This window comes from Centruroides vittatus, unplaced genomic scaffold (genome assembly GCF_030686945.1).
Source record: "Centruroides vittatus isolate TY-2023 unplaced genomic scaffold, ASM3068694v2 contig_543, whole genome shotgun sequence".
In the NCBI taxonomy this organism is placed as follows: Eukaryota; Metazoa; Arthropoda; class Arachnida; order Scorpiones; family Buthidae; genus Centruroides; species Centruroides vittatus.
Genome location: NW_027122319.1, coordinates 580,668 through 606,753, shown reverse-complemented (window position 1 = coordinate 606,753; position 26,086 = coordinate 580,668). Strand labels below are relative to the sequence as shown.

Here is a 26,086-nt window from a genome sequence, read left to right as displayed (position 1 = left end):
AATAAAGTAGAAAATAAATATTAAAATAAGAATAAATATAAAAAATAATATGATAAAGCATGATGCACTTTCAACTTCTTTGGAAATTACATCACCTAGATGTTATAAAACATTCATAATTTCATAGATTTACAAACAACAAAGTGTGAAATAATATAACATAAGATGAATTAGCTTATGAATTAAAATATATAGCCAGTATTGCCAAGCCTGGACTAAGGAAATGTAATCATTGTTGATGTAACTTTCATTTAGTTTAGCTTTATATATTTCTATGCTCTCAGTTATTTGTAATTTTTCTCTGTAAAAAATCACACACACTAGCCTGGCTTCATTCCAACACCTCACCTCAGACTCTGACGCATATTGGGCCAATGTGGTGACATAATTATTTGGATGTATCATACTTACATTTTTTAATTCTCATATCCAGGGATCTGTAGGTTGAGCCAACATATGTTAATGGTCTGTTAAATCTGGAAGCCACTAAAGGGATGATGTATAACCTGGTGCTTGTGATTTGTTTAAAATATCTTTACCATTGGTCAGTAACCTGTATATTGTAGATACTTTATAAGTGACTTTGGAGATTTAACTTTTTTAGCAATATTGGTGTATAATTGATGTATTTCTGGTTTGTAATTGAGAATGAGGTGTTTAGTTGTCTTGGTATTCTTTATTTTCAAACATTTGATAAATGGAATAGCTTTTTACTTTAAAAATCCTTTAAACGTGGCCAAAAACATCAGTAATTCAGAATAAACATTGTTCGAATAAGTAAGAAAAGGTGTTATTTTGTGCATACCAATATTAGTTGAAAAGTTTATTAATTAACTTTATGAAACTCCAAAAACTGGATATAATTACTAAAATTAATTATAAAATACCTTAAATCCAGTAAAATATAGAATGTTTATTAATGAAATAAATGTTTTCAACCATGTATAATGGCTATCTTCAGGTTATAGACTGGAACATAATAAATGGAACAGAAAGCAAATTTGAAATTATAAGCATTCAAAAAATACAAATTTACCAAGCAAGTCAAATGTGTTGGGTCATGTAAATATATATTAAATAAAATATAGAAAATATTTAAAAATTAACCAAAAATATTAAATACAAAACACTGTGTTTAACTTTTTAATCCTGTTTATAGTTTTAAAGATTTCAAATAATTATTAATGAAAGAATCTGTAGTTTTCAAATACAAATACTGTAATTTACTATGTTATGAATATGTTTATATTATAAAATGTGTTCTAATTTAAAAAACAATCATTTTTAATTTTTAGCTGTCCTTTCTTGTTAAAAGAAATTGGTGTTGTGATTCCTGTAGTTGGTGCAGTACTCTTTTTATTTGTTATGGCTACATTGCTACGCACTAGTTTTAGTGATCCAGGGGTCATTCCTAGAGCAACTCCTGATGAAGCTGCAGACATCGAAAAACAGATAGGTAAATTTATTATATATTTAAATTATTTTAAAAAACTTGTTTTAAATTTTATTCTGAATTAAGTATTAGTTTAAAAATTTATTACACTAACATTTATATATATTTTTATACAGTGGTGCTTTAAATAATAAATTAAAAAAAAATTTGCTTCAGATTTCAATAATTCTTCAGTTTGAAATGGTGCATTCACAGTGTTAGGTATTGAAAATACTATGCATGCTGCACAAATCTCATAGTTTAAGATTGATGATCTTATCTTAAACAATCTATTATTAAAGATTAATTAAGATAAGATCATCATCATTAGTAAACTAATTAGAAAAAGAAAACCACAATCAAAAGTTAATAATAGAAATGAAAAATATTTTCAACCAAAAAAAGAAGAAATTTGTTTTAACAACGACAACAAATGAAAACATGAAAATAAAATTTATTCTGTATTCTTTTTATAATGATTAATAAAAAAATGAAACCTTAAAACTTCTCTTCTCCATTTCCCATATAAATACTACTCTTGATTTATAGTATAAAACTCCAATTTACACAAAACTAATCATCTGTATAAATTAAAGGTTAAGTGTATACTGAAACATAAGTTATATTATATGCTTACACTTATGAAAATAATTATATAATTATAAACTGTTGTGAAATGTAAATAAAAACAGCAGATGATCAGAGTGTAAGTAACAAAAAAAAAATTAGAATTCTTTGAAAAGTAATATAAGATAAAAAGATAGTATTAAAGATTTTCCTACTAAAGTAACAAAAATTTATAATAATTATTAAAATTACATTCCATTTTAAAAAAGTTCAAATTTAAGGTTGAATGGATTTTATTATTTTATTTCTCTATAGTAAAATTCAATTTAAAAAAATTATAGATTTCTTTAAATTGTATGCATTAAATGTAGTGCAGTGAAGTCGTGATGTATAAAGTGGAGAATGCCACTCTTTGAATGAATAAAGTAGGTATGATATAACTGCAATGTCATAGTAATTAGAATAGGTTTTTAAACATACTTTTAAAATACCATGTAAAATAAGTTTTGTTGTATTTTTCTGATCATGTTAAACCAAAATCATTCAATTCTAGTAACTTGTAAATTGAAGGTTAGCTATATATTAATAATAATAAATCATAACATTGTGCAACAATTACAAGTTATCAAAGAGAAATTTTAAAAATATCTTTTTTACATCACTAGCTGAACTTTGTCACATTTGCATTGGCCATTGAAAAACTTGATTTGGAAAATGGGGTATTTTTAAGATATTCATTTAGAAAATTAAGAACAAAGTGACATTGAAAAGAAAAAAATATTAATGATTATCAAATATACATACATTGAAAGACATTTTTGGCAGATTAGACAGATGTTGTTTGCCAAGTCAACATTGTGTCTTTTTGCATTTGTCACTACTGAAAAAGATAGTCAAAAAGTTTCTGATATGTTTCAAAAAGTTTCCTTCAAAAGTAAAAATGAAAAATAGCAACAAAATCCTAGAAAAAATATATTGAGATTTAAAAAATAAATAAATATTTTATTATATAAAGTAACTGAAAACAATAATATTTTCAAAAATTAATTTTGCATAATACATTACTTTAGTAGAAAAAATTTATGTAGGTATTGATTTGAATATTTATTAAATTTAATATTACTTTTGTTTTTAATATAGAGGTGCCGAATGGATCTAGTTCACCTACTTATCGGCCCCCGCCCAGAACAAAGGAAATAGTTATAAAAGGACAGACTGTTAAGTTAAAGTACTGTTTCACTTGCAAAATATTTAGGCCTCCAAGGGCATCACATTGTAGTTTGTGTGATAATTGCGTAGGTGAGTATTGCCATACATACAATTATTAATATTAAAATTATAATAACTTATAATAAATGTAAGAAATTTTTTATTCATAAAACAAGTACTTCATAAATAAGTACTGATCATAAATATGTTAATAAATTAGCAAATGCCTGTCTTAAATTGAAGTATAAGGGTGGATCAAATGAAAACAGAACAGTAGCCATTATTTATTTCCAAATGTAATCACCAAAATTACACAAGCACTTGTCCCACTGTTGCACCAAGCAGTGAATACTTGTTCATAAAAAGAGTTTGGCTGCAATTGAAACCAGTTTCAAACAGTGTCGATGACTTCACTGTCCAATTGAAAGCGTCGACCCTGTGATGCTTTTTTTAGTGGACCAAAGATGTGAAAGTAACATGGTGAAAGGTCAGGGCTGTATGGTGGGTGTTCTAACACACTCCACCGAAACTTTGCAAGCATGCTCAGTGTGCAAGTGGCTGTATGTGGCTGCGCATTGTCGTGGAGCAAAAGCACTCCAGAGGACAACATTCCTGGCTGTTTGGTTTTGATTGCTGCATGCAAATGTTCCAGGGTATTGCAGGGACGTTTGCATGTGTATTGCTGCATGCAAATGTTCCAGGGTACCACATTGCTCTTCTTTAGTCGCAAACATGACGCAGACTGATTGCCTGCCAGATGACGCTCCTGGCTGACCGCCAGCTCATACCATGTGGTTGCACGCGTTTACCAAGGGTGAGTCCATTCCTCAATAGGGTTTCTCCTCTTTCACTTCCCACTCTACATCTACACAGTTTTGTTACACTCACATACACATACACCGAATTATGACCACTGTTCTGTTTTCATTTGATCCACCCATATATGTTTTTAAATACTGGGGATTGTAATTAAAATTGCTTTATTTAATGCTATTTAGAGAGATATGTAGCAGTCCAAATGCAATCAAATCTGATATGGTGGACATGGAAAAAATTACTCTTAAAATATAATTGTACCTAAACTCACCACTGTGGCATTTTTGACATTGTAAGCAACAAACGTTTTGTTTGTACAAGACATTTATGCCATATAAAGATCTTAGTAATGCAGCGGATACTTCTTAATATGGTTTCCATTCTGATGGTGTAAGATTGAAGGAAATGAACAGTGTATTCAATGGCCAACCATAGTTGATCTTCTGTGATTCTTATTTCATATAATATGATATTTTCTCTCAAGGCTTACAAATTTTGTGATTTATTGAGGCCATATCAAAGTTATAGATGTTTCTGTAACCAAAAATTGCATAGATTAAGATCCAGAGAATGAGGTGGCCAGACAATAAGAAATGTACAATTATTCACTCTGTAATTGCAGAAATGTTGTTGCAGAAATTGCTGATATTTGGATATGTGGAGGTTCTCCATCTTGTGTGAAAATGGTTGACTCAAGGCATTGTTGCTGTTTCAGTTGGGATATAACAAAAATGTTAAGCATCTCTCAATATCTCTGGACTGTAACAAAGCCACATTTATTTTCGGACTATTCTTGTAAGAATGGTCCAAGGATAAATGTGGCTGTGAATCTACTCCAGACCAGTGGTTGCAAACCTTTCTGACATCACAGATCATTAAACTCACAATTTTGAATCCCATGGACTACTATCATGAATTTTTTTTAAATGATACAAACATCTATAGAATAATGAACTTAAAAGTTCCATTTTACTTTATTTTAGTTTATTAATATGAAATAAATTTGTTTAATTAAACAAATTAATGTGAAGTTTGTTGCTTCTTGTTTGAAATAAATTTATGGATTCTTGGCTCCAGTGATGTCAGTGTAATAAGGAGAGCTGATTGTATTTCAAGCAGACAGCAGTACTTGTTTTTCATTACTGTAACAGATGAGAATGTCTTTTCATACAAATAGGTTGTTGTAAATGGAATTAAACTTATGATGACTTACACTAGGTACTTAGATGGCTGGATGGCCGAGTGGTCAAGGTGGCAGCCTACCACTTTGGGGGACCCGGGATCGAATCCGAACGAGTCGAATAATCCGCAGGAATTTTTCGAGGGGTGGTCCGTTCGAATATGTCGGGCCCCGTCCCTCACCACCCGGTTGCCCCATTGTGGGCCTGGCCAAACCCATAATGGGCCTTCTATAAGAGGCCCTCTTAGTGCCCACAGGGCGGAAAGAGTTAAAAAACAAAACAAAAAAAAAACACTAGGTACTCACTTTTTACAGAGCCAAAAATAATGTCTTAATAAGGATTAGTGGAATTTAGCTTTGAGATTGTCCTCAGATGATAGGTTGATTAGGCTTTCTTTCCCTTTCATGTTCAAATTGCTATCTTCCGTTTTCATTGAAAATGGATCTATTACCCATATATTGCTATGTCTGGGATACTCTTCTTTTGGGTAAAAACAGCCAAAAAATTGTGATATGCTGTTGAATGCTGTTGAACAATGGTTATTACCTGTTGGTACTCTTATTCTTTCATGTACTCATCAAGATTTGGAATCATTGCAGATCTTCAGCCAACTGCATTTGCCACAGCAAAATTTATTTTGAAATGTTTCCATTTTTCATTGCAATGTCAACAACTATTAATTACTGTTTGAAAAAATAATTGTCCTATTTTAAGCACATCAAATTGATTATAAAATATGTAAATTAAAAATAATTCCCGAAATAAATTATTTTTGTCAAGAAAATTTTATTTCTAAATAAGGCTTTATTTATATCAGTAATATTAACTGTTTATCAAATTTTATAGAAGATATAAAGTTGGTTAGAATTACTAAACATATTACAACTAAACTGCTCAACAGCATGTTAGAGGAATCATACTCCTTGATCTTTATCAGCATTAGAATTCAGAAAACCATAAGTTATTTATATTTGAAAAATAGAATTAGTACTCTAGTTTTATAACAGAGTATTCTAGTTTTATCAAATACACACAAATGTAATACATTGCAATATTCAACTAGCATTACTTTTGTTGCTGTTCTCTGTAAAACCTGCATTTTAATTTTCTTTTGAATTCTTTAGTCAGTACTGTTTGTTTATGTTGTTGAGGTGCTATTTGAAAAAATTGTAGACCTATAAATTTCCACTGTTGTCCATCTGTCTTTGCTTAATCTTAAGAACAGAGTTAGATGAAAGATGAGACCAAATATGGAAACCTTAGGAACAGGAGGCCTCAATTAACTATATGTGAACTTCTGGTGCAAACCAGGAACCATGTTATTTCAATTCAAAAATTTTTCCTTGAAAGATGATAGATAGATGATTGGCATGACTCTATTGTTAAAGGAAAAGTATGATATACAGGGGCAAGTCACTACTAATTTGAGGTGGAGAGAATATATTTTAAATGAAATAAATTAAAAGTATAATTAAAAATTGCAGCCTGGTATTGTTTATAATTTGAAAATTTTTACTGTACTTAAATATGTTAATAATAAAATACCATAACAATTTTTCTCTGGAAAAGTTAAAAAGACAAATGGAAATGCAAATTTGTACATAACATCTTTTAAATACAAATTATGGGAAAATTAATTGGCACATTGTATTAATGAGATTCATAAGCAATTTTCACAAAAATACCATTCTACCAAATAGCAAAAGATAAATTTTGTTACAGTTATTTTACCATTTTATTTTCTTAGGATATGTTTAAAGAAACTTACAGTGGCTTAAATTGTGTTTTAAGTAGTGTGTCTTAATAAAGAATCAATATTCATTTTTCAACATTTGGCTAGAGGCATTTAAAAATTTATTTGCTTGGGTTTTAATAGAAACAGTTTGTTTTTAATTTTAAAATTATGAACATATTGTAATTCAGTTGTTTTATTATCTGTTGTTAAAATAATAACTATTTTGTAAAGCTACAGATTTTTTTTAATCAAAAGTTTCCCAATCTTATTAACTTCTGGTTTCCTTTTGGTCAAATGACTGAGATGATTAAGATGTTGTCTACTGCTCTGGGACAAAATTGCATCTGAACAGATTGAAATAACCAGAAATTTTTGAAGGTTGGTCTGTCCAAGATATGTCAGGTACAATCCTTTACCATCTACGGTTGATACGGAAAAAGGCCCTCTTGGTGCCTATAGGATAGAAAGAGTATACAAAAACTTTTCCAAATAGTTTCCAATGTGCATGTCAACTGCTTTAACTGATTATTTAGTGTTGTTACAACATACAAAGCACTAATTATAAGAGAAAGTAAGTTTTGAATTGGAGTGGACATTGTTGGTGTGGTGTGTCCAATGTCTGCATTTTCAATGTTGATAGTGTTGACGTCATAAGTTTTGTGGTCAAGGTAAAGTCAAAACATGCCTCTTATCATGATATGTCTTGTGTTTTTCCACTTTATTTAATACAAACACACAAACCAATATAATATAATTGTTATTGAATTCACTTGCTTCATATTGCATATTAACTGATATTTTCTATTAACCAAACTCATTAGCATTGAAATACCTATTCTTGTCCACCAGACTGCAAATCTATTCCTCATTAATTTGAACTTCACATAAACAAATATATGAATGAGGTTTGACTAAATCTATAGAAATCTAAGACTTTATTTTAACAGTATATATAATTTTGTATATCAACCACACCTTATTATTGAGAGACTTTGTTTATTACATTGAACAAACGTTTTCATCCCACTCAAGTATATATAATTATATCTTTATGCACATTAGGGTTTCTCTAATGGGATCCTGGTAATCCCGGCTGTTTTTTAATCTGGGAAATATCTCTAGAAATTCTTTGGAAATCCCACAAATTTCTTAAAAGGTCACTTTTTTCTTATTTTGTGTTAAGGTTGAAGAAATTTTGCAAATAGAAAGTATAATTAACTCACAAACTGTCAGAATACATTTGTATTCATTAATTTAAGCCTGTTTATTATTTTTCTAAATTTTTGCTGGTTATGTCATGTCACAGGTTGTCAATAATCAATATATAGCCTATTTGTGGCAGGACTGAAAATTCTTTACTTGTCAAAATCTGTAATATCTTGAATAATTGTGCCAATGTTGTTGTAATTTTAAACCATTCCCAATAGTTTCAATAACTACATTATGCCAGGTTGTGCAAATTGGGCAAGGATACAAACGAGTATGAAGTTTTTATTCATAAACCTGATTATTAAAGCTAAGCAAAAGCTTTAATAATCAGGTTTACCAAATTAGCAAGGCTATAAGCTTGATGCCACTATTAAAGCAGCCGAGATAGACAAATCAAGAATACTAGACAGCAAAAGAAGTACTGCAACGCATCTCTAAAACAAACAAGAAATTTTTGAGACTACAGGTGAAAAACACAACATCTCTCTTCTCTTAAATGCATTAAAGATGATTTCACCCATATCAATTGAATTGAAAAGGGCATTTTTGGTAGCAGGACTTTTTATTACTAAAATAAGAACCAGTTGAGTGATCAGAGTATTGACCATCTTTGCTTTTTAAAATCTTATTATAAAAGTTTACAATAATATTTTGTATTATGTTTTATTTAAAAAATGAAAATTACCTTTTAAGTTAGAAGTTTGATCTGAGTTCATTTTTTTCTTTAAATTTTCAACTCAATTCAAAGGCATTTTTTTGTAAGCAGTCTCCAACAAACTTCAATGCATTTTTTATATTTGTGAAAATTTCTACGTAATTCAAAGGTAAAATTATTTGAATAGCAAATAATATAATAATAATAATAATGCATATTTACACAGCATTATTATTATTATTATTATTATTATTATGTTTAGTGAGTTATACTCCATTGATACCAGTGGCTATGTACTATGCCAGACCAGAGTCAAGGCATAGCAACCAAAACAAAACTAAAATTAAATAAGTGTGTCAGTATGTTTGTCTGTATTCAGAAATTTTCTCACAATGACATGTATTCAATATAGTGGCCTTTTGTAGTGTGATGTGTGTGTTTCTATTCAATTGTAATGTGCCCAGGCTTTTGTGCAGTGTGTGTGATATGACACCTGTAGAGGAGAGAACAACAGGTGCAATAAGCACTCTATCCATCCTCCACAGATGCCTTATTTCCTGGACGAGTTCCGTGTACTTGCGAATTTTTTCGGTGCATGTGTTTCGTACATTATGAGTGTTTGGAATGGTTATGTCTATAATGTATGTGATTTTATTGTGAATACAACTTTCAATAATAAATACCAGTACATATAATTATCTCTAGATGATGTGATTATCATAGATACATAGATGACATGATTTACCATATGGGAAAAATGAGCCGAAGGTCAGCGATTTTTTTTTTTTTTTTTTTTTTTTTTTTTACACAGCATGAACAACAACCCTTATGGTCTCACCATCAAACTTGATCAGCTGTCAAAATTTAATGTGCAGTTTTTAGACATCATCATTCAACTTACTGAAAGCAATATAGAGATGAGGATACTCAATCTTTGTATGAGATGAGGGTATACTACAAACCCAGCTTCCTACCTCTAAACATCCCGGCAGACTGAGGACCCATATCCCTATAAGATTGTGGCATTCAGAGCATTAACCCTTTGTCCCCGAAAATACCTATCGATCGGTACCTTGGATTGTTGAGCAAAACTTCAAGGGTACTGATTTGTGGTTACTCTGATAAATATCTATTTTTGTAAAATTTATTGACAACAGATATCAGCACTTGACGACATTGGCTTGTCTATTGTCTGTTTCACATATTTTTGTCCAGGTGGTGTTTTGTTGACTTAAAAAATTTTAATTAATTCTTTTTTTTTTTCGTAATTTATTTTTTTCTGGTAACTTTTTATTTCATTTTTAGCATATTCATGCAATAATATTACTATAATAATTTCATTTATGCTATAATAAGTTTACTTGTTATAAATATTCAGTGACCTTCAGTTCTGATATTTTATATATTTTTTTATTTTAATTGAAAATATTAGCAAATATTACATATATTGCTACTGGTAATCATATGTTTATTACAAAAATATATAATCTCGTTCGATATGAAGTGAATAAAGTATATTAGTTCATTATATTAGTTGATAGCAGAATAAAATTTTGATTTCAAACAAATGTTTGATATAATGTGTGATAATTTCGCAACGAATAAACGTACATGCATAAGTGTTATATCGAATTGTACAAAACAATATTCTACATCTTTCTGGCTCAGTGCCAGCAAACAACTAGGTAACTAGACAATGTTAATTTTCACAAAAAGTTACAAATTATCAAGTTTATACATTAGTTCTGATATATATATATATATATATTTTCTAATAAAATGTATTGAAAAATATCATATTTAAAACTAAAGATATTAATAAATGTACATGACTTTTTACATATGGATATAATGATAATTTGATTTTTGGTGAATTTTTAAAATAATATTGCCCGACTGATCTATATTGCCTTAGGACGGATCACAAAATAAATGTAAACAAGATGTCGAGGGGAAAAGGGTTAACAAACCAGGCATTCACACACAATTCTAGATGGGAGGACACGGTCAAAGAACTTGGACACCTAGAGGACATTGCCGCAGATAACGGATACAAAATAAACCTAATCCATGGTTTAGCTCGTAACTTCCATACTATAAATGCAGGGTGTCACACCTCCGTGGAACAAGGAGGGTCCAATTTGATTCCTGACCAGGACCCAAATAAGAAACACACAGTTATATAATACAACGAAAACCTGCATTCGCTATGCAAGGAAATAGCACAAAAGAAGGGCACCAAATTGGCTTACTCGAGAACACAAACAATTTACTCGCTTCTGAGAAATGTGAAAGACACACCAGATAGTTTGTTTATTTATTTGACACATCAGATAGTTTGAGGGCATCAGGGGTGTACAGTGTTCCAATAAGGGATCACAAGTTCCAGAGAGATCTTGTCTACATTGGATCCACCAAAAGGTCTGTTCAAAAAAGGATCTCTGAATGTAAATATGACATTGACAAAAAAAAAGCACACCACTGCCCTGTCAACATACACCACTGACCCCAATGTAAGAGCTGACTTAACACCAGTCTCATAAAAAATCATTCAAAACAGATCACATCAGGGCCTTAGAAATCCTCGAAATTTACAAACCAACCAAGTTGGGGAAATGTATAAATTTCAAGGATAGTAACATGATATCTTATGCATGGCGTTATGCTTGTAAAGAGCATCCGCATTGGTAATTATATATTATTCTCTGGAGGATAGACCACATCATTAATATGGAGGACTTCTGTCTAGTAAATTAATTTATAATCTTTGCTCTTTATTACATATTGGGGAAAATTAATTTTGTATTCAAAAACATCCTATATTCTTAACATTTCATGTTTGGAATGACAACGAACCTGATGAAGATCTTGTAAAAGATTGAAAACGTTAGTTCAATAACTATATTCGTATTATACCGGAAATTTAAAGATTTTGGAAGAGATGATTTTATTGTGTTTGTCAATGAGTGCGATGTCTGGTCTGTTGTGGTAAATTGTTTTGTCTGTGATTATGGCTCTGTCGTAATACATTTTGTGCGTGTTGTTTTCCAATATTGTCTGTGGAATGTATTTGTAGTATGATTTGTGGATTTATTATTATTATTTTGAAGGTTGCAGGACGTATTAAATTACTTAAAAAGTGAAAAATAATTACATCATTTGATTTCAAAATTTATTTTATATCTTGAAAATAAATAATTATATCCTGGGAAACAGATCACTTTTTTTTTTTTCAATCCCGGGACAAGCAAAGGAAAGTCATTTTCGAAAGGCTTCAATTTTTAACCATATTTTTAATTTATTTGATTTAAAATATATGCTTTGTACCTCAAATTACTAGTGTCATGCCTCTGTACATCATACTTTTCTGTTAGCAATGGAGTTGTGCCAGTCATCTATTAACTGCTTTCAGGGGAAAGGTTTTGATTTGAAATAACATGACTTTTGGTTTGCATTGGAAATTTCTATATAACTACTCGGGGCCTCCTATGCCTAAGGTTTCCATATCTGGTCTTGGATTTCATCTGTCTAACGCTGTTCTCGAGATTAAAGAAAGACAGATGGACAGACAACAGTGAGAATTTATAGGTTTACAATTTTTTCAAATTGCAGCCCATGACTGAATTTCTTTTAATTAAGCCATTGTAAAACATTATAAGACTATTTTCAATAAATTTAAATTTTGCTACAAAATACATTGCTGCTGCTGAGTTTTTTCTTCTTTTTTATAAAAAGAAAAAAATGTAATTGTAAGAAAAAATATATATAATGTAAAATATATAAATAAAAATATATTTTGATATAGATATTTAATATAATAAAGTTATGTGATGTAAAGATCAGACATAATTTGAATTAAGGTTAACATTACTAAATTGTATTCATAATTTTAATAAAATCTGTTTATAGAACGCTTTGATCATCACTGTCCATGGGTTGGAAATTGTGTTGGGAGAAGAAATTACAGATATTTCTATATGTTTATCATGTCTCTTGCTTTATTGTGTGTTTTTATGTTTGGATCAGTTATAACTCATCTTGTTTTAGGTAAGAATGTGGTCATTCTTAATGATTTAAAAATAAAATTTTTACTTTGATAATTTAAAGAAATTTTTCTTTCAGAATCCAGAAATAACACTTTCCTTGATGCAGTAAAAGAATCACCTGCTAGATATCCTTTTAAAATAAAAATTTCTTTATCTAAAACTTATTTTATGATTGATATATCTTTATTTTTTATGATTTAAATATAAAAAGATATATTTTTAAAAGTTTTTATATATCAAAACAACCTTTTAGCTTCAATTATATACAGTGGTGCCTCATACTTCAAAAGATCTCTGAATTGTTTGAAGTCAGAGTTAATTTTCCCATTAGAAATAATGGAAAGTGAACTAATCCCTTCCCAGACCATAAACAATATCCATTTCAATTAACTTAAACAGTAAATACCATACATAAGATAAAATTAACACTAGATAAATATAAATAAAATTGCTAGACCTGATATACTATAAAGCTAAACTCCAATCAAATGCCAAATTCTATTGGGCTAGATATAGCTAAATACTAAATAAATTATGCAACCAATTTGGCACTGGTGGGAGGTGTTAGGCACTATCTCTTATCTCTTATTAACTTTAATGTTAAAGTTAATAAGAGGTAGTGCCTAACACCTCCCTCTAGTGCCAAATTGGTTGCATAATTTATTTAGTATTTAGCCATATCTAGCCTGATAGAATTCAGCATTTAGTTGGAGTTTAGCTACACCAGATAGTAAATTAAAAAATAAAAACAATAAATTAAGTACATAAATGCAGTATAATAAAAATGAAAATTGCATTTTCTGGTTGCATATCATCATCATTATCTTAAACATAGCTACCAGATCCAGCACACATCTACCACTTTCATGCTTCATGATACATTTTTTTTTTTAAACCTTAATCATTGATATTACAACCTTACTCTTAGGTTTCATTGCTTCCACACTCTTCTTGGATGCTATGTTTAATAGGTAGGAGTTTATATATGTATAAAACCACCAAACATACCAAAAATAAAGTGAAAAAAGCACTGAAAACACACAAGTGTAATGCATTCTTTTGACAGCTATCATTCCAAGGGTGTCAATCTTTTGAAATTCTGAGAGTAAACAATTTATAAAAGTGGTTTTTTCCTTTTTCATTTCAGATCCTTTGTTTTGGGAAGGTTTTCAGTAGTGATGTAACGAATATTCGGTTATTACCCGGTATTCGGCCTATTCGGCCTATTTTTCACTATTCGGCCGAATACCGAATATTTAATTACTATTCGGCCGAATACCGAATACCTAAAAACAGGAGTAAGAAATAACAAAAACACAATAAATTAATCATTTTTGTAACTTTTATTAATGCTGAACATTAAACTATAATTATTAAAGTTAATAAAAAATAGCATCTAACTCTAGTATTAAATTATTTCGTAGTTAAATAATAATATAGCCTTTATCTAGCCCGATATGGCATTGATGGTGTGTAGGTTAGAATGTATTGGGCATTAATGTTATTGTTTAGTTAATTATGTTATATTCGTATTATTGTATTTTTTAATATTTTTTACGATATTTTAAAATGATTTACGAAACGTTTTATTGAAACTTATCGTATTTAATGAAATAATAATTTATCTATTTCTAGAAGATGAGTAACTAATATATAATTTATTTTATATATAAAGCAAAGAATGAGCATTTCTCATCATATGCAAAAGATAACATTTGAAATCATGTTAATTTTAAAAATATTGACAAAAACAATAGCAACAAAATATCACAAAACTTCACAAATAGAAATTCCCCAATAATATATTTGAACCGTTCCACAACTGGGGAGAAACTAGACCATATTATGTCACCACTAAAGTATATCCTTAGTGTACTATTCAGTCTACAAATACGTAGTAAAAACAAAATTTTAGTGTTTAATTAAAGAGTTAAAGTGATCGATTGCAAATAAAAGAACTTGGTATTTGGATGTAAGTTATAACTTACATCCAAATACCAACAACTGCCGAATCATATCGGGCTATTTACGGCTATTACATAAATTATAAACCAATTTGGCACTAGAAGTAGACGTTAGGCTCCATCTCATATTAAGTTTAATAATTATAATTTAATTAATTAATTTAAATAATTTAGACCTAATGGAAGAAAAAATCGTAGTGACAGCGGGCCAATAGAGAGCACGGTGCGCGATCCTTGCATAATGAGGTTTGCGCACTAATTTTTATATGTGCGTTAATCAAGCCGAATAGTTTGGCCGAATATTCGGCCATTTGGCAACGCTCCTGGCCGAATATTCGGTATTCGGCCACGCTCCTAGCCGAATATTCGGTATTCGGTTGAGGCCGAATATACTATTCGTTACATCACTAGTTTTCAGTGATGATTTGGACCATAGGTGGCTAAAGCCGTACTGTGAAGCCATTTGTCTGCTTCATGTTCTCAGTTATGTTGAAAGGGAGTAAGATGTTGCTCCAATGTATTTCCACTGCATGTCATACCTACTGTCTCATACTGACACCCTATAAATTCTTGGTGTCCTGTGCCTACCTTGTTTATTTTTGTTTTGTAGGAGCTGGTATACAGTTGTGTTCCTCTTATAGAATAGTCATGTATTTGTTTTTGGTTATTGCTCTAATTATCATTTTGAATGCAAGATCAAAGTGGATAGTTGTGGTTGCACATTTTATTCCATTCTGTATTTCTGGTTGTTCATTGTTGCTGTAGATTTTGACAAGCTAGTCTATCAAATCACAAGGATACATGTTGTTTTACTATAGTTTTAATTATATAAGCTTTGTGTCCATGAAGACTTTAATGTAATTAAAAAGTGTAAAACAACAAGAGTATTAGTGCAATCTGTAAATGTTTCTTAATTAATGCTTTGAATACTGAGGCTTTCTATTTTATAAGGATCACAAGATACTACCAATATATGTAATTATTGATGTTCCTGCTTGTGTTAAACAGTTATTATCCCTTCTCCTTGGAACATAGATAATGAACAGCATTGTGATTGCTTTGCTCTAACTTTTAAGTGAACACATAAGGGTTATATAATATGGGCAAAAATAAAAGAATAGATTCAAACAAAAAATTTTTATTTAAATTTTCTGATGTGGAGAAATTGATATTATCTGCTGTCAAGTGTTACAACTTGTAACTGGAGAAATGCAATGAAACATATACTGAACACTGAACAGATATATTGAGAATTGATCATTTGATAGAAGAGTGTATCAAGTCATTAATTACTACTATTTCTGGAGATGCAGAAACCAGTAGCAAAGATGAACTCTGAGTAACAGATATTCTTGAAAGGCACTAATCTTGATGTGCTTTTTTTTTAAAAAAACAATCTTTTTCATTAAGGATTAAGTCCCTTTCTGAGCTTAAATGTTTAATAAAGACGTAATATATAAAAACAACATCGCTAAACCTGATATATTATAAGACTAGACACCAATCAAATGCCGAAACTCTATCGGGCTAGTTTAAGGCTAATTACTAAATGAATTACGTACCAATTAGGCTCTAGAGGTAATCGTTAGGTGCCATCTTGTATTAACATTAATAATTATAATTTAATTAATTAATTTAAATACAGTAGAGCATCGATTATCCAACTTAATTGGGGACTGGGGTTGGTCGGATAACTGAAAGTCGATAACCGAAAAGTATGAAAAAATACATTATTAGTATAGTGTATTAGGCCTAGTTTAAATACTAGCCTCTCTTTCATTGTCGAGCCAGTGCTGCCAGCTAAAACATGCAAAAATTTAACAAAAATAATATTAAAGTAGCCTAGACTTAACCAAATATTGTAGCGCCACATCACTAGCAGACATTTGAATTTGCCGACTAGAATGCGGTTGGTTAACCAATGTGACGGTTAATCGGGAGTCGGATAATCGATGCTCTACTGTAATTTAGAACTGCTGGGAGAAAAAATTGGCCCGGAGCGGGACACATCTGCATGGTAAGCAGGAGTTGTGGGTTCATGTCCCACTCCAGGCTGATTTTTTTTTTTCTCCCAGCAGTTCTAAATTATTTAAATTAATTAATTAAATTATAAGTATTAATGTTAATACAAGATGGTGCCTAACACTTACCTCTAGAGCCTAATTGGTACGTAATTCATTTAGTAATTAGCCTTAAACTAGCCTGATAGTTTCGGCATATGATTGGTATCTAGTGTTTAATAAAGATTAGCTGAACCAATTAGTCTTTTTAAAAATAAAGTTTGAAGCATAAAACATGAAAAAAAATTACAAAAATCAACAAAAAAATTAAAAAAATTGAAACCTTAAAATATTTAATATTAAATATTTAGAGATTTTAGATTTAATAATAATTGTTAATCAATTAGTCAAAACACCAGATATATGTAAAGATATCAAATTACTATTTAAAAAATTTTCTCAATGCTAGTAAATATTTAGTTTATAATTTTAGCTTAGGAAGAAATTGCTTGATGCAACAATTGTTATGAGCATAAGTAACCATTTATTTATCAGAAATGAACTTGAAAAGCTCATCTTTTGTTGAACAGAGTACAAGTATGATTTTGTCAACGTATTTAACTAATGTATCAACATAAGTAAATATTACATTAGGAAAAGGAAGCTTCTGGAGAAAGGGAATAAAAAAAAAATGCTTGTAGAGAAATTTTTTTTTCTGTTAGAGAGAGAAATATATTTAAAAGTAAGCAATTTTGAGAATAGCGTGTTCTATGATGATCAAGATTTATAAACTAATTGGCCATTCTAACGTATTTCATCTAATCCATCTAATATGTAAGTTAGTAAAATTTATGATGCAATTTTGTGAAAACTTGCTTCCATCATCAATGTTATAAAATTAAGGTTTGATGTTTAAATGAAATTTGGAAAAAAGAACAGTTTCACACACTTTAAATCTTTTAGTTGTATAAAAACTGATGTTTTTATTTTTCATTCCATCTTTTTAAATAGTGATGTATGCAAAACAAATTTATGATGCAAATGGAAATGCTAATATACCAATTATTTGTAATTATGAAGCCCTTAAATTTGATGAAGAGTTAATTCACGTTGATGCAGCACCATATGATAAGTTAGATTAATGGTATAGAAAAAAAATGTGTGGAGTATGAAAAGCTTTATCAAGTTGGTCATGAAATATGTAAATAATAAATGTCAAGTATTTTGGAATGCTGTAAATCTTAAAACATGTTTTATATACATTTTATATCACCGAGTACTGAATCATACTTTTAAAGCTAAACAATTGCTGGATTACATTGGATTAATAGTAGTAATAATTTAGTTTGATTTAATTTGGCAATCATTTGGCTTTAATATAATTATTGGGCTTTGAGATGTAGAGAAAAGTATAATTCATATACAAACATCTATGAATAAACCAATTCATGATTTAAATAGTGGCAGAATGAGGATGACAATATATTAATTTTTTTAAACCTTAATATTACATAATTCTTATTAAATACAGTAATTTGAAGCAATATAAATTTTGTATTTTTGTTGTTGTTGTGAAAAATATTCCTAATTTAAAAACAAATGCTTAAATTAAAAAAATTTTTTAACACTTTTTAGTTTAGATTTTTTTGTATATTTTTATTATTAAATATGATGATTTTTTGTTTACAATGTTGCTTTTATAAACTTAAGTTTTTTCATAGACTATTGATACTTTCAAATAAATTACAAAAAATTTTAACTTTCAAATTAAATTTATTGCTTCTGCACTGCTTATTTTTAATTACAACATACAAATATTAACATTCAGATCTGCAAGTTTAAATAGAAAATTACTTTATGGGATTTTATTGTAGAACATGACATTTTAAATGCTCTAAATGAAAAATTAGATGATAAAATTTACTATAAATTATTAATTATTTAAATTAAATACAATCAAACCATGATAAGTGGTCACTCTGGGTTAGTAATCACATTTTTCCCAGTCTCTTCAATTCTTCATTGATGTTTAATGTAATTAAACTTACGTTAATTCGTGATTAGATTCATCCATAACTCTGGTACTGGTCAGATTTATTTTTGTTTGTAGAACAGTTTGATTATTTTAAAAGCATAATTCAGATAATGTTTATTTTTCTAAGAGTTTTTTGTTTTTCATAAAAAAAAGAGAGAGCAAATGTATTTTTTTCACAAATTTGGCTATTCTTGTAAATTTTGAAAAAACAGCTATTTATTAAAAATGTCTGGCAACACTACTCTTACTAAAACTTGACATAATCATAATGTAAAAGCATTTATGGTTCTCTACTTAATGTCTCAGAAACAAAAAATCCAGTCATTGTCTTTGAAAGAAAGGAGATTAATCAAATTTGTATGAGAAATCAAACTGCATAAAGCAGCTTATGCTTGGAGCATGGAATTCCTTGGACTGCTATTGTGATCAAGAAGTATTGGATATGATTAATACCTCATCAAAGTACCTTCTAAAATAAAACTCCAGTACTTGCTTACTTATATAAAGATTAACATTTCCAATCCTTCCCTCTGGATCATTGTCAAATCTTTGGTTTGTTAGAATCAGAATGCTTTTGATTATCTTAGCAAATGTTGCTTTTTGAACATTGTTGCACTTTTTAAATTGTGTTAGATATCTCATATACATTTAAAGTTTAAAATCGTTCAGTGACATCGATTATAATAAAAATAATAATCTTTGTTTTTTTTGTAAAAGATCTCTTAAAATCAAACAAACAAAATAAGAAATTTGTTGATTTCATCTTGAATGTAGCAAGTTACATTAAAAAAGTTGAAATTTTGTATTGACTTCAACTGTTGCACATTCTTTCAAGCATGTAAGGTTTTCAGTTGAGAAAACAATAGAAAAGAACATATCTTGTTCCAGTTAGACTGAATTTCAAGACTAGGATTCTGGTTCTGATTCTTTATCAAGTTTGTTAAAAGAATTATCAGATAAAGAATACTCTACTCCCAATGAAAGTACATATATAGACAGAATTATCAACTTGGGTTTTAGAGTAGAAAAATACATGTATGTACAGTGAAGATGGTAATATAGTTCCTAAATTTAATAAGTTACAAGCTCTAGAAGCATTAGAGATAGTGTGTTCCATTCAAAAAACAACAGATGACGGTTTTAGATTGTTAACAGCTTTAAAATAAATAAATTCTATTAATAGGTGTTCTGAAAAAAAAAATTGATCTATAATTTTCATAATTCATAAAAATGAATAAGCTATGTTTATTAAAATTAAAATAATAAATTTTCTTGTATTCAGCAATAAGAATGTAATTTTATTCATATGCATATAATAAAGGTACTGCATTTATGGAACATCAACTAAATGATATATACTTACTATGGTTTAGAAGTCACTCTACTTAATTGGTCTTTTTGGTCCTGTAAATGACCACTTATCAAGGTTTGACAGCATAAATATATAATTATTTTCCTTAATATTTTTACTGTTATAGTTGGAGTTATATGCTTCTTTTCAGTCTGGTCAATTTTAGGCTTGGCGGGCTTCCATACTTACTTAACTATTTCTAATCAAACCACCAATGAAGATGTAAGTTATAATTGAATGAGATCTCAAATGTTTGTGCTTATGTATGTGTGCATGTGTTTGAAACCTTATCCTCATAATTTATATAATATGCTTTGTCAAAGCTGAAATTTAATTTCTGTAAGAAATTTTATATAAATTTTCATTTATATTTGATTTTAGATCTATTACAAAAAAAAAAAAATACTTTAAGTAATATAACAAGGGTGGCCAAACCTTGTCACATAGGAGCCATACACTGCCTATTGGAAATAAATGAGCTGCGTTTTCTGTTGGAATGCTTATTGGAGATCCATATCATATATTTATAGTATATTACTATATGTAATAAATCACTGTTCTATATTAAATATCACGCTTTACTGGTACTTTATGACTAGGTGAACAATCATGTACCCAAAGCCTTTCAGTTGTCTATTTGAAGTTAAATTACAAATTACATTTATGATCTTTGTTTATATTATTCTATGTAATAGAAAGTTTACTACTTACACAATATTTTTGTATGGTCACTATGTAAGTACCAAGTTTAAAAAATAAATTGTATAAGTATATTGGAGCTACATTAAGGTTCTAGAAGAGCCACAGTTTGGCCACCATTGTAATATAACAAAGATTTTTAAATCTTTACAACAATTTTATTTTATATAAGTCAATAAAATTCAAAAACTAATTTTATTCTTTTTGTTTATCCAAGTATACTAATAGTGAATTTCAAAATGGATTGATATATGTTACATATATTGAAATTATAAGAAAGTAGCTTTGATTTAAATACTAAATATATTTTACTTCAATTTTATTTGAATAAATATATTTTTCTCTTAAAATTGAAAAGTTAAACTATTGATAATATAATCCAATGAATTTTTAATTTGCAATATTTATCATTTTAAAGACTTACTGTATCATGAAAAAACATTGTCAAACTTAGTTTTGGTAATTCAAATTCATTATAAAATGAATCTTCTTAAAACCTTATAACTGGCGAGAGTATGCTCAAAGTTTGTAAGCAAATGTTTTCAGATCCCTCTCTGGGTCCATCCTTGAGCTATGTTCTTTTTAACGAACGGTTATAACAAAGACCAGCTGCGTTCCGGATGAAAATTTGAATTATCGAATTCCAAATCTAACATGAAACGCGTGCCAACCAAATTCAAAAAATTCAAAAATGTTAAAACGATTACGTAACGATCGCTTGTTACGTAGATGGCCAATGCAATGCAATGTTTGTTATTCATTATAAAATGTCAGAAATTTAGCTTAATTTTATTATGAGCATTTAATTTCCATTTCTATAAAACGATTTTTACAATGCAAAGATTAATTTTTATATAGAATTGCTAAATAAGTAAATAATATAAAAAGATAAAAACCTCAAAAATTTTTCCAAACAAAAATGTTTAAAATGATAAAGCCTAGTAACTCGAAATGTTTTTTTATTCCTTTCACTGATTGGCTTATTTAGCAGCACATGTTGCAGTTGTTAATAAGCCCATCATGGAGTAAATATATAATGTATTTTATTCTAGTATGGAGAGACTATTATGAAATTATTTGATCATATGTTGAACCATTAGTAAAGAACAAAATATCATTGTATTGAATTAGTACAGGTATTCTATAATCTGTTGAAAATAAGTATTTTACAATTTTCAGATTAAAGGTTCCTTTTCATCAAATCATGGACAAGATGTATTTAATCCATATAGTCAGGATTCAATTTTTAAAAACTGTACAGTGGTTCTTTGTTCACCTAATCCACCAAGGTAAGCAAAATAATTATTTATAATCTTACTGAAGATATGATTAAAAACAAACAGCTAAAATGATTGTAAAAATCGAATGCTTAGTACAAAAGCAAAAAAAAAGTTTGGAAAGTAAAATCATGTTTAACATGACCGAAAACATTTGGAAGTAATAAAAATTGGGCTGCATGTTCACAAGTTGTCGTAGTAAGTTGTTTAATATTGAATAATTATGCAGTTTCGTACGAATCGCACTTTGGCAACGCCGGCCAAAAGGTATTGAACCATAGTACTAAAGATTATTGTATTTAGTTTTTTATTTTGTTTTTCGGTTTGAAGTAAAACATAATTAAATAACAAGTATTTTCATAAAATAATGATATGAATAAAATTCTGTAGTTTTTATCAGTGATATGTCTTGCATATACTAATTTTAGAAATCCATTCCTCCCTTATTTGCAAATTAATTTTGAATAATTTACAAATTGTATTGAAGTTAAAAATTAATTATTATTTTATAATGTCTTAATTTTAATTCATTTATGATTAGCATATACTGTAATTACTTTTGCATATTATTTGAGCTTTTAGCTGCTTTTATGGGAACATAGTGATATATACTGTTGAAAATTTTAGTGTTAGTTTTATACATATCCCTAAAACTTGCTTTGAAATTATTTATGTAGTTTAATAACATACTGATATAGATAAAAATATAACTGGTCCAGATACATTAAAAAATTTACTGCATGCTTTAAAATGACATTTCCAGCATGGAAAAATATTTTCTTATATTTTAAGAACTTTCAGTTAGAAAATATTTTTACTATATTATTATTATTATTTCTTGTATTTAATGGAATCTAATTAAAAAATTTAATTATTTTTAGATTTAAAACTTAAATTATGTTTAAAGCTAGAAATGTTATTTTATTGAATTGAATTGACGACCTTCCACATTTTTCTAGAACTAAAATGTTTAATTTTAGAAATACAAACATTTTTGGTCTCATTTATGGGCCAGCATAAGGTAAACACAGAAGATATTGAGGCAAAAACTGACAATTCAAAATTCTGAAATGTTTTTAAATGTGTTTTGAATTTATTCTTTACTTTTGACTCAATATCTTCTATATTTGCCGTATGTTGGCCCCTAAATGAGATCACAAATGTGTGCATTTCTGAAATTAAACATTTTGCTGCTGGAAAAGTGTAGAAGGATGTCATCAATTCAATTCTTTACTTATTTTTATAAGTGATTTATGTTATATGCCAGTATATAAGTGAACTTAAGATATAAATTAATTTCAAAATTCTGGGTTTAGATCTATACATGCCATATAACTCAGCCTACTCTGTACTTGGAAATTATCAGAATGCTTGCAATATGGATATGGTAGTGTGATGGTAGTTGTTAAAAGTGCATGATCATATTACTTTAATCAATACACTAATCATAATATCTTTTAATGTGTGTTTATATTATATAGTTCATACAAAAATGCTTGTACAACGGAACCAATTTATAAAAAACACCAAGCATCTGCTAAAATATTTTCAAGTTATCTTGGTAAGAACTATATTGAGCATTAGGTTTGTTGGTAAATACATTCAAATCAAAATCAATAATGGCAATAAAATGTTACTGTTATTTACAGCATAGAATCATGATATTACTGCTATATGTTGTATTCTTATTATAGTAAACTACTATAGTACACCTTAATACTGTAGTATATCAGCTATTTTAAACAGTGTATGGAATAGTGTTCATTTATACAGAATGTTTATTATTATATTCATTGATATGTTAAATAATAAAGCAAGTTCATCAAATGCAAGTTTAGTTGGAAATATTTGTGACAGTCTACACAAAAATTATTAAGAGCATTATTCTGTTTGTCTACAGTTATAGCTGCTACATAAATTGACTTTTAGTTTAAGAGAGATTTTCAGGCTTAAAAAGTTACTATAAATAAGTTATGTTATAATGAATTCTTATATTTCTAAAATATTTATAATATGAAGTAATTTACACTCTAAAGTCCACAGCACTGTCAGTTTTATTTAATGCAAACATTTTTAGCTGCATTAAATTGTCAATAAGAAAAAGCGTGAATACCATTCAATGGTATTCACGCTTTTTCTTATTGACATTTGCTGAAAACATTTGTTAGACAAATTAGACAAATAGAATGTTAAACTCCATGCCAAACATTTATATTAAATAAAACTGATTGTGCTAGAGTTAGTTTATTTAGTGTGTATTTTACTGTATACCCAGTTAATATTTAGAAACCATATTAAGTAATTATTTTTTTATATTTAGTCTAATAGATCGAAGAGGGATAGTTGTACCAGAAAATCATAATTCTGTTAGAGGAAATTATGGTTCTGTTAAAATTTCTCATCCAAAAATTTCTAAGGTAAGTATTAATGAATAAATTAATTTTCTTACTTAAAGTACTGATGTTAAAAATCATTAAATCTTAAACTAATAATTTTCCTAAAATTTGTTTGTTTTCAGTTTTTGAGAGAAATAATAATCCTGTTGGAAAATTTACAAAATATTCTCAACAGATAAATTTTTTTTATTAAATGTAGTATAATTTTTATAGTTGATTGTGCCACCATTAGAGGAAAGTTTGTAATGTTTTGCATGTTAAGACAGATGAGAAACCTCTAAAATACAGGTCAACTCTGTCCTCAAACTATTATATCCCAATGGTGTATGAAAAAGGAGTAGGAGTAAAAGTTTGTCCATTGAGAATTTTTTTGTACATTTTCCAAGTTTATACTCATTGTCCTAGTTATAATCATTTATTAAATAATTTTCTTTTAAAAATCAAACTTATGAAATATACTTTCAAAACTGATTTAGATAATACCATCACAGATCAAGTTTTGATGATCAGTCTTAGTTAAGGCATCAGCTTTCTGTTATGAGGATGTGGGCTCAAATATGGCTTAATTAACTTGGGAGTAACAGGGACATATACCCACTTGTCTGCCTTCATTTACTTGCCTAGTTAATCTCATAATGGACATTAATAAAGGATAGTGTTTACAGAAATAATTGACAAAACAATGAAAAAAAAATATATTTAGAGATAACTAGTACATTTATTACAGTGCTATTTATAATAATAATCTTATGTATTTGATTCCATTCCTGAACATAAAAAATGTAAATGCTGCATTTCATGCTTAAAACAAGTTTTTACAGGCTAAAGAATGAAAAGAAAATTCAAAGATCTATAAAATGTAAATTCACCTGTACACACATACCTTAAAGCCACGATACTCAACCTGCGGCCTGCTGAGCTTTTGTGAGTGGCCCGGACATGACCCGCAAATAATGCAGTCAAAATATAAATTTTGAAATTTTTGCGGCAAAAAATAGATTCGGTGACTTTACCCACACTGCTAAGTCCCTTTTATCCTTTCTGTAAAAAATGTGCTCAAATTTTATGTTGTTCGCATCATCGTATCTGTGTGAAACGTCATACTCAAAAATGAAATATGCAAAGAACATATATATATATAGGCTTACTGTTTCACACCTGGATGTCGTTTTATGAGTAGCATGCAGCAGTTAAGAGCCTAATTCAAATGAAATTGTGAAAAAATGTTTGCAATATCAACAGTCACACTAAATTTCTAGGGTGAGTGAGTGAGAAATTATATAAGTTTTTTTATTATAATCATTATGTTGCGGCCTGCATGTAATAGCTATCATGTGTATGTGGCCCGAAAAAAAAAAAAAAAAAAAAAAAAAGGTTGAGTAACACTGCCTTAAAGAATAAGAAATAGATTTCATCTTAATGAATTCTGTATATATAGAAGGTTGGAGTTTTCTTTCCTTTCTGCTCTGTGGGCATTACGAGGACCTTTTTAATCATATACATCAAGAGTTTGG

General features: G+C 28.7%; 1 protein-coding gene across 2 annotated transcripts in view; it reads left to right on the top strand.

The window, feature by feature from the left end:
- The window catches only part of LOC136978492 (palmitoyltransferase ZDHHC18-B-like), a 68,629-nt gene that overhangs the window by 9,667 nt on the left and 32,876 nt on the right, over positions 1–26,086 (top strand). For both annotated transcript variants that reach the window (XM_067274206.1, XM_067274207.1), the window contains exons 2-8: positions 1,296–1,456; positions 3,140–3,298; positions 12,714–12,851; positions 12,927–12,975; positions 20,320–20,422; positions 22,079–22,188; positions 24,497–24,593. In XM_067274206.1, the coding sequence (XP_067130307.1) occupies positions 1,296–1,456; positions 3,140–3,298; positions 12,714–12,851; positions 12,927–12,975; positions 20,320–20,422; positions 22,079–22,188; positions 24,497–24,593 (817 nt within the window). The remainder of the gene's footprint in view (positions 1–1,295; positions 1,457–3,139; positions 3,299–12,713; positions 12,852–12,926; positions 12,976–20,319; positions 20,423–22,078; positions 22,189–24,496; positions 24,594–26,086) is intronic.